Genomic DNA, 10,128 nt, shown 5'->3' on the forward strand with positions numbered 1-10,128 from the left:
GCCCCGGGCCAAAGGCGGCGCTAAACCACTGAGCCACCAGGGCTGCCCTGGCCAAATTTTTATTGAATAATTGAGTACACTGTTCGACTTGAGTGTGAGTTTATGACCAAGGATAAGAATTACTATTTACATATTGGATAATACATTTATGACACCCTTTACTCCAAGGGGGAGCCATCTATTACCCAATCTTATCTTCCACTGCTGCCTAACGCTACACTTGCTAAGCTCATCTCTGTATGGGCCCCTGACTACTTCATGCCTCTTTGTAGGTCCAGAGCTCATCTACTCTTCATCCTTCAAGGCACAGCCTGAGTTCCTTGCCAACCACTTCTTAGCCCCTTACAAACTAAGAAAGATTCTTTCTATATTCCACTGTGTACTGATGTCCTTTTCCTGAATATTTAAAACATCACTTTGTCAATCTCATAATCGAATCAGTCAGCTAATCTAAGCAACCAAATGATTATTATACCCACTAATATATTATTCTAAGTATGTGTCAAGTTTTCATTGAACACTTCCCTTGTACCAGGCAGGAAAAGTTGACTTCATAATTTCACCTAAGTATCATGACAACCCTGTGAAATATGTATATTATATCCAGAAACTGAGGCTCAGATTTTAGATGATTTGTTCAAGGCCACAGTGGATGAGCTGGGAATTTAACCTAGGTCTAACTCTGAAGACTGCACTCCCAACCAGTATGTAATACTATTTAAAAAATATTATTTATTTTAAAGAGAAAGAGGGTAGGGGGAAGGGTGGAGGGTGAGGGAGAGGGACAAGCCAATTCTGTGCTGACTGTGGAGCCCTATGTGGAACTGGATCCTAGGACTCTGAGATCATGACCTGAGCTGAAATCAAGAGGCAGTCGCTCAACTGACTGAGCCACCTAGGTGCCCCAGTGTATTACTGTTTTAATTGAATTGTGTTTTCTTTCTCTAACTAGGTTTTTTTTTTTAAGATTTTATTTTTTTAAAGTAATCTCTATGCCCAGTATAGGCCTTAAACGCACAACCCTGAAATCAAAAGTCACATGCTCTACTGACTAAGCCAGCCAGGTACCTACTCCCTAACTAGATTTTTAAGGCTAGGAAGACAAAGATTTCATTTTGGTTCCTTTGTAATCTTGTCATTGCTATACTAGCTGCTATACACACAAACAGTGCTCAATGAATACTTACAGAATGCCAAAATGGAGCTGTAGATAGCTGAAAATACCAATTACTTTTAAAAGGATTTAGATTTTAGTTAGATACATGGGTGCCATATTCATAATATATGATTTAAAGGAAATAAGAATATTTGGGTCCATTTTTAATACTTGAGATGTCTTGATGAAGGAGAAGCACACCTTCACAACTCTTATTGCTCCATTATGATTAAGAACCGATTGAGGGCAGCCCAGGTGGCTCAGAGATTTAGCGCTGCCTTGGGCCCAGGGCGTTATCTGGAGTCCCGGGATCGAGTCCCATGTCAGGCTCCCTGCATGGAGCCTGCTTCTCCCTCTGCCTCTCTCTCTCTCTCTCTCTCTCTCTCTGTGTGTGTGTGTGTGTGTGTGTGTCTGTGTGTATGTGTGTTTGTCATGAATAAATAAATAAAATCTGGGACTCCTGGGTGGCTCAGCAGTTGGGCACCTGCCTTTGGCTCAGGTAGTGATCCCCGGATCTGGGATCGAGTCCCGCATGGGGTTACCTGCGAGGAGTCTGCTTCTCCCTCTGCCTATGTCTCTGCCTCTCCTCTCAATCTGTGTCTCTTATGAATAAATAAATCTTTAAAAAATTAATTTTCGATGGACACCGAGGCTCCTTCCACAGTTTGGCTATTGTGGACATTACTGCTATAAACATTGGGGTGCAGGTGTCCTGGCGTTTCATTGCATCTGTATCTTTGGGGTAAGATGAATGGATAAAGAAGATGTGGTTTATGTATACAATGGAATATTACTCAGCCATTAGAAATGACAAATACACACCATTTGCTTCAACGTGGATGGAACTGGAGGGTATTATGCTCAGTGAAGTCAATCGGAGAAGGACAAACATTATATGTTCTCATTTATTTGGGGAATATAAATAATAGTGAAAGGGAATAGAAGGGAAGGGAGAAGAAATGGGTAGGAAATATCAGAAATGGGGACAGAACACAAAGACTCCTAACTCTGGGAAACGAACTAGGGGTGGTGGAAGGGGAGGAGGGCAGGGGTTGGGGGGGAATGGGTGACGAACTAGGGGTGGTGGAAGGGGAGGAGGGCAGGGGTTGGGGGGGAATGGGTGACAGGGCACTGATGGAGGCACTTGACGGGATGAACACTGGGTGTTATTCTGTATGTTGGCAAATTGAACACCAATAAAAAATAAATAAATAAATTAATTAAAAAAAATAAAATCTTAAAAAAAAAGAACCGATTGAGTTGGATGGAATTATGGATTTGACACCCAACTCTGATCATTCTTTGGTTCTTTAGCATCTTTTCTGTTTCCCAGAAATTCTCAGCCTACAAGGGCTGGTCCCAATGCTGGTGCTTCTCCCTGTTTTGCTTGCTGTCACGCCTCCTCTTCTTGTGCACTTAATTATTTATTACTTTTATGTGTTTATTTGAGAGATTGAGAGAGATGGGGGAGGAGGAGCTGGCAGAGAGGGACAGCAGACTCCATGCTGAGTGCAGAATCCCAGGTGGAGCTCAATCCCAGGACCCTGAGATCATGACGGGAGGGTAAACCAATAGTCCCATGCTTAACTGAGTGAGTCACCCAGATGCCCCTCTTCTTGTGCATTTAAATGAAGTAGGGTACCTATAGGAGGCAGGCATCAAAGTCCAATAGGCCAGGTTTATCAGTAAGATGGTCAACAAATTATTATGGTGTGATGTCAGGTAAGTCATGCCTGAGCCTCAGTTTACTCATCAGGAAGATGGAATTAAATACACCTCTTCCTCCAATAATTCAACATTGTTACAGTTCCAGATTTAATAGCTCAACTGGAACTAAGCTATGGAGAGTCTGCGGCCTAAAATCCTAAATGGGATGAATTTTCTGTGGTGGCTGAAATCATCTTCCATTCCCTTGCTGACTGCAATTGAAATACCCGCAGTTGGGGGTGAGAGCTGAGCAATCGAAGGCAGACAGCTGCCCATAATCTGGTATGGTCCTTGGGAAGGATTTCTGGGGTGAGGGAACCTCGTGTAGAAAAAACAAGCAAAGAAAGGCTGAAGGGAGAGTGAGTTGGAGACTTCCTGTGCGGTTTCCTCCTCCACTTCTCCCCCCTCCCCCACCGCCGCCAAACACAAATTCTGACCGTTAAGGCACAAAGGTAGAAGATCCCATGGGGTCTCGGGCCTGGAAGCCTCTCATTGTCCGGCTCTGACTATAAGCTCGCAGAATGGGAAAAGCCTCCCCCCACCCAACCCTCGCTTTCTTGCTCCTTGCCACGCTAGGCTGGCTGTTGCAAGTGGGAAGCAGTCTCAGGCTGCACGCAATCCTTTTTGCAAAGCCGAGGAATGAGTGAATGAGAGAGGGAGCGAGAGAGACAGAGACAGAGACAGAGAGAGACACAGAGAGTGTGTGGTGTAAGGAGGATTGGGGGTGGGATTCCATGACGTTACCGGCTCCGCCTCCTGGTGTATATAAGGGGGCGCTTGGCGCGCAACGACCCCAAGCCGCAGCTTTGAAGCCTGAGCAGCCGAACTCCGTACCCCCAACCCAACTCGTTTAACTCAGCCTCACCCACCCCAATCTGAGACTCTCCTCTCCTTGGGCTTCCACAGCTCTCCGGTAAGCCTTGGGGGCCGACACGTGTGTCGGAAGGGGACGGCGAGGGTCTGGGCAATACCTAGGATTCTCTGGCAACCATAGCATGCAGTTGCATCAATGCGGCCGTGACCTGTTGCTGGGCAAGACCCCGGCCCCAGGAGCCAAGGTTCCCGTCTCCACCTCAGCCCCAGACCGTTTCTAGATGAATCTGGGAGCTGAGTTGGGGGGCATAGGGTGGAACCCCTCTCTGTTGCAAGCAATTTCGGGCTGCTCTGGGGCCCCTCTCGGGGTGCATCTCCAAATCTTTAGATGCCGAAGCCCCGCCCCACTGTTGATTCTTGCTGGTCAGCCTAGCCAAGCGGGAGGAAGTGGGGGAACATTTGCTCACTCCCCTAGGCGACAGTAGCCTGTTTTACGCGGTGTCGGCGTAGTGAGTAGGGATGGATTTGAGTCGGTTCTCACTTTTGATCTGCGGTGGAGGTCGGTTCCCCCTCCTCTCCCTCCGGGCAATCTAAGAACGTTGCCTATTAAGTAGCCCTTAGGGTAAGCACCGAAAAGGAACACGGATAGTGAGAAGGGGGTTCTGCCCAGAGTTGCTGGCCGCACCTGGGGTGAGTTCTGTTTAATTCCCAAGGAGCTACAGGCCAGGGAATGGGCACAGATTAAGTTCCATGATTCCTGTGAGGGTTGGGGTCTAGGATAAACCCGAGTTTCCCCCTCACAGAAAGAGACTGATACTGACTGAGCACTCGGGAGGTGCCAGTACTGTAGGGGGCTTTCACCTGTCTCTCTGCAATTAGTCCTCCAAACCTGTGAGGTACTCTTACTCCTACTTGTTAAGGAAGAAACTGAGGTTAGAGGAAGACACTTGGCCTTTGTCCCTTCAATATCCTCCCCATCCCCCCATCAATCCTTTGCTTGGTGGAGTGGGTATTGTAATGCACTCTTAAGAGCTTAGGGATAATGAGCCCTATTGAAGGGCTTTTTTTTGTCTTGTTTTCACCAGATCCTAGAATCCTCTTCAATTCCAGCTAGAATGCTGTGGCAGGCACTTCGCAGATTTGGTCAAAAGCTGGTACGCAGACGAGCACTGGAGCCAGGCATGGCTGAGACTCGCCTTGCCAGATGCCTGAGCACTCTGGATTTAGTGGCCCTGGGTGTGGGCAGCACATTGGGTGCAGGTGTGTATGTCCTGGCTGGTGAGGTGGCCAAAGATAAAGCAGGACCATCCATTGTGATCTGCTTTTTGGTGGCCGCTTTATCTTCTGTATTGGCTGGACTGTGCTATGCGGAGTTTGGTGCCCGAGTCCCCCGTTCTGGTTCTGCATATCTCTACAGCTATGTCACAGTGGGTGAACTCTGGGCCTTCACCACTGGCTGGAACCTCATCCTCTCCTATGTTATCGGTGAGACAGTGGGGCAGGGTGGGAAATGTACAGCCAATGAAGGGGCTTTGAGTCAGGAAATCTGGACGCTGTGGTGAAGTGATAAATTCGTTAACATTTACAGGACTTCAATATCCCTAAATGTGTCTGTGTGTTGGGGGGCTGGCTGGGAGGGTTGAAGATGTGGAGAAACTGTTCATTCTCCTTACCTCTGTCCTGGTGTCCTAAGTTGACTGGTTTTGGTTTTTCAAAAGTAAGAATAGGGGCACCTGGCTGGCTCAGTTGGTGGAGCATGCAGCTCTTGATCTTCCAGTTGTGAGTTCAAGTCCCACATTTGGGTGTAAAGGCTCCTTAAAAAAAAAAAAGTAAGAATAGGTGAAAACAGAAGGGATTATTTGTGTGACTGGTTTGGGGGAGCGAGGAGGGGAGGAGAAGGAAATTTGACCCCATGTTTCTTCCTCTGCTCCACCAGGGACAGCCAGTGTGGCCCGGGCCTGGAGCTCGGCGTTTGACAACCTGATTGGGAACCACATCTCTCAGACCCTGCAGGGGAGCATCTCATTGCATGTTCCCCATGTCCTCGCAGAATATCCAGACTTCTTTGCTATGGGGCTTGTGTTGTTGCTCACCGGTGAGGGAAGAGACGGGGCTAATGGTGGGGGCAGGGCTAGGCTAGGAAGGACCAAGCCTGAGCCGGGCTCGGGCTCCGGTGGAGGTGATAATGGTGAGAAAGAAGAGAAGCTGGGGAGAAAAGGTGTGCTCAGAGGTGGGGAAACAACACTTGAACTGAGGACTTTGAATCCTGACTGCTTCTTTTCCTGCAGGATTGCTGGCTTTGGGAGCTAGTGAATCAGCCCTGGTTACCAAAGTGTTCACAGTAGTGAACCTTTTGGTTCTTGGTTTTGTCATCATCTCTGGCTTCATTAAGGGGGACCTTCACAATTGGAAACTCACAGAAGGGGACTACAAACTGACTGTGGCTGGACTCAATGACACCTATAGGTTAGGTTCACTCGAGATGGCAGAGCTGGGAGCGTGATGGGGAGCGCCGGGGGGGGGGGGGGGCGGTGTCTGTGCTAAGGGCTTCAGGATTGGGTTGGGGAGGAACGGGTGTCAGGTCTTGAAAGGCCTGCCTGAGTAGTTTGGCATTAGAGAAAAGACAGAGTTGGCTGAGCTCACCTTTACCTTTTCCATCCCTTTCTTACACTTCAGCCTGGGCCCTCTGGGCTCTGGAGGATTTGTGCCTTTCGGCTTTGAGGGAATTCTCCGTGGAGCAGCTACCTGTTTCTATGCATTTGTTGGTTTCGACTGTATTGCTACCACTGGTAACAGTCATTCTGGTTCAGTCTGGGGCTGGGGTATATAGAGTATATCCACGTGGCATGCAGATTGAGGGTGGTGGAGGAGCAGGCCTGCTTTCCTCATTTGGAAACTTGTGCCCCTTCCTGCAGGCGAAGAAGCTCAGAATCCCCAGCATTCCATCCCTGTGGGCATTGTGGTTTCACTGTTTGTCTGCTTTTTGGCATATTTTGGTGTCTCTTCGGCCCTTACGCTTATGATGCCTTACTACCAGCTTCAACCAGAGAGCCCCCTGCCTGAAGCATTTCTCTATACGGGATGGGCCCCCGCCCGCTATGTTGTGGCTCTTGGATCCCTCTGTGCTCTTTCTACCAGGTCAGTGTCGGACTTCTGTTCTCCTCTGCTGTCAGAGTCTCAGGCTTCAGCATTCAGTACTTGAGAATACCCCTTAAAAGGACTGTGAGGAGAAGGTGGAGACTCCTTTAACCTCACAGGCACAGGGACAGATTGCAGTGAATTCATGCCACTCTGGCCATTCCTTTCTCCAGCCTCTTAGGTTCTATGTTCCCCATGCCTCGGGTGATCTATGCAATGGCAGAGGATGGACTCCTGTTCCGTGTCCTTGCCAGAGTCCACACGGGTACACACACCCCCATCGTGGCCACTGTGGTCTCTGGCATTATTGCAGGTAAAGGAAAAAAATCCTCTTTGCCCTTCTCTGTTTTTTTTCATCAGTTCCCTTAACTTTGCTCTTCCCTCCTCTCATTTGTTTCCCACCCATCAATTTCAGCATTCATGGCGTTCCTCTTTGAACTCACTGATCTTGTGGACCTTATGTCGATTGGGACCCTACTTGCCTACTCCCTGGTGGCTATTTGTGTTCTCATCCTCAGGTGAGACTCCCTCTGTGAACTAAGATTGGGGGTTCTCTTCTTGGATGATGAATAACGGGGATCTGCTCCTCCTCCTTCCTCTGCCTTCCTTATCCTGACTCTCCTTGAGGAGCATGGTTTACCCCTCCCTGCCAAGAAGAGCTTGTACCCTTAATGACTATGAGGAAGGTTAAGGTGCATGGCAGGAGATGCTAAAGCAGTTAAGGGTTGCTCTTAATCCTGTCTTATTCCTCTTGCCTCAGGTATCAGCCTGAGCTGAAGAATGAAGAGGATGAAGTGGAGCTGCAAGAAGAGAACATGGCTGGAGCAGAGAAGCTGACCCTACAGGGGCTGTTCTGTCCACTCAGCTCCATCCCTACTCCACTCTCTGGCCAAGTTGTCTATGTCTGTTCCTCACTGGTTGGTGAGCAATGGCTTTTTCCCTCTGGGGTCACTTTGAATTGGGGTGCCTAATGTCTTCACATGTTGGTCTCAAGAGTTGGTTTTGATGTTTCTCAACTTGACCCCTGAAGCTCTGCTGCTGACTCTTCTTTGCCTGGTGCTGGCCCAGTGGCCCGTTCCACTGGTTTCTGGAGACCCAGTGTGGACTGTAGTGGTTGTGCTGCTCCTGATGCTCGTTACTGGGATCACTGGGGTCATCTGGAGACAGCCACAGAGTTCTACTCCCTTGCACTTTAAGGTAAATGACCTCTTTCTCTCCACCCACCAAACCATCTCAGAAGAATAAGCTCCAGATGCCTTGTGGTCTAATAAGGTTCATAAATGGGGATCCCTGGGTGGCCCAGCGGTTTGGTGCCTGCCTGTGGCCCAGGGCGCGATCCTGGAGTTCTGGGATCGAGTCCCACGTCGGGCTCCCGGCATGGAGCCCGCTTCTCCCTCCTCCTGTGTCTCTGCCTCTCTCTCAATCTCTGTGTCTATCATGAATAAATAAATAAATAAATCTTTTAAAAAAATAAGGTTCATAAATATTCTCTAATTGACCAAGAAAGGAAAGATACAGGAGATACCTAGGCCAAAGACTTCTTTCTTCTCTCCCCTCCGTAGTTCCTTTCTAGTTCAATTTCCCCCAACTGTATTCTTGGAGTCTTCCTCTATAAGGCACATTAAATGAGTGGGCCCTGAAAAATACAAGATGAGTAGGAGTTGGACCCTCCCTTTCCTGTCCTGAGTAAGTTAGGGATCTCTTTTTCCATCACTTCATGGTATATACAAAGATTTTGCTTTGTTCCCAGGTACCTGCTTTGCCTCTCCTCCCTCTAATGAGCATCTTTGTGAATGTTTACCTTATGATGCAGATGACAGCTGGCACCTGGGCCCGATTTGGGGTCTGGATGCTGATTGGTAGGTATCCACTTGGGAAGAGTAGTCCTCTTGGTTTCCTGTCCCAATTCTTTTCCCTTTTCCTCTCATGTAGAGGGACCTATTAAGCCTTTACAGATCACTATTTCCCTACCTCACAGCAGCTACTTTTCCTCACTAGGGTTTGCTATCTACTTTGGCTATGGGATCCAGCACAGCTTGGAAGAAGTTAAGAGTGACCAAGCCCCACTCAAGTGTAGGGCCAAAACTGTAGACCTTGATCTCAGCAATGCCTGTACACATTCGATTTGACGTCATCATGCCTGAATGCTGTCTGGTTCCCTTGCGCAGTAATGGAGAGTACCTTTGAGCATAGGAGAAGCTAGGGCTCCCATGGGATGTCAGTGGGGGAATGCTAATAGAGCTCTGTATTTATTGTGGAGTGAAGGATGTGTCTTTGCTGTTCCTCATGCCTTTTATTTTTTTCTTAGTGGTCTACTTTTCACTTGTGTCTGTAGCTGCTTACTGGCTTTAACAAACTTATTAAAAGAAACTATAAAAAGAAACTATGTCTTGTTCTTTGCTTGCTAGAAATGATGTGGAGCCTGAGTTTCAGTGTGGAGAGCTTCAGATAAGTGTCCTGTGTTTGCTGTAGTCACAGCAAAAGTATCTGTTCTGCCTGTGTTTCTTGTTGGCTCAGGGTTTGAAGAGGGTAAGGTGACCACTGGTCAAGTCTAGTCACACTTGAACGATCTTAAGATAGGTTTCCCTCTTACTATACTGCAGGTTAGATTCTGAATAAGTAGGACAGCAACACTTGTCTTTGGGATTTGGGGGTGGACTCTGATCTCAACACTGGCATTGGTCAGGACCTACACTGAGACCATTGTCTTGTGTTCCACTCCTAGTCGGATGAGACCCAGACTCTTGTGACTGCCTGGGTAACAAATTTTGGCTAGGGTATTTAGCACTACTGGGAAGAGGGGTGGGTAAAAATGGGGTTTGATAAAGAACTGTATACGTTATACATATGATTGCTGTAGAAGTAGTAAGGGAACAGAGGTCAGAGGTTTACTCAGACCAAGAATTATTCATCCATTTATTCAACAACTATGTGGAGCTCCTATTAAATCTCTAGGCCCCGTGCTGGGCGCTAGGGATACAAATGCACATAAAACATGGTCCTTGCCCTCAAGGAACTCATAATCACGTGGAGGGGGGCGGACAAGCAGGTAACCACGAAACAATGTGACTTATACCAGGGCTGGAGTAAGTGCTAATTGCTACAGGAACACAAAGAAGGACATGCTCGACCTGAGTCTTGAATAGGTGTTCCTGAAATGGCCTGAGGGGAAGGCTTGTTTGTCAGGGAAGAGTGTGCACAAAGCCATGAAGTATGAAAAAGCATTGTATTTGGAAGTATGGCCTGTAGTTGAGTGCAGCTGGAGGGTAGCCTATATAGGGGTGTGAAATACAACAGGGACCTTAATGAATGGC

At 47.9% G+C, this 10,128-nt stretch overlaps 1 protein-coding gene across 3 annotated transcripts in view; it reads left to right on the forward strand.

Moving 5' to 3' along the window:
* The window catches only part of LOC129517739 (sorting nexin-12), a 167,654-nt gene extending 158,500 nt beyond the window's left edge, over positions 1-9,154 (forward strand). The window contains exons 5-15 of one of the 3 annotated variants that reach the window (XM_055337778.1): positions 4,762-5,161; positions 5,613-5,771; positions 5,965-6,142; positions 6,353-6,465; positions 6,592-6,814; positions 6,988-7,127; positions 7,230-7,332; positions 7,575-7,735; positions 7,845-8,011; positions 8,565-8,673; positions 8,813-9,154. In XM_055337778.1, the coding sequence (XP_055193753.1) occupies positions 4,762-5,161; positions 5,613-5,771; positions 5,965-6,142; positions 6,353-6,465; positions 6,592-6,814; positions 6,988-7,127; positions 7,230-7,332; positions 7,575-7,735; positions 7,845-8,011; positions 8,565-8,673; positions 8,813-8,943 (1,884 nt within the window). In that variant the 3' untranslated portion in view covers positions 8,944-9,154. The remainder of the gene's footprint in view (positions 1-4,761; positions 5,162-5,612; positions 5,772-5,964; positions 6,143-6,352; positions 6,466-6,591; positions 6,815-6,987; positions 7,128-7,229; positions 7,333-7,574; positions 7,736-7,844; positions 8,012-8,564; positions 8,674-8,812) is intronic. The other 2 variants (XM_055337780.1, XM_055337781.1) reach the window with 2 other exon arrangements.
* The last annotated feature ends 974 nt before the right edge of the window (positions 9,155-10,128 follow it).

The sequence above is a fragment of the Nyctereutes procyonoides genome, unplaced genomic scaffold (genome assembly GCF_905146905.1).
Source record: "Nyctereutes procyonoides isolate TBG_1078 unplaced genomic scaffold, NYPRO_anot_genome, whole genome shotgun sequence".
Lineage (NCBI taxonomy): Eukaryota > Metazoa > Chordata > Mammalia > Carnivora > Canidae > Nyctereutes > Nyctereutes procyonoides.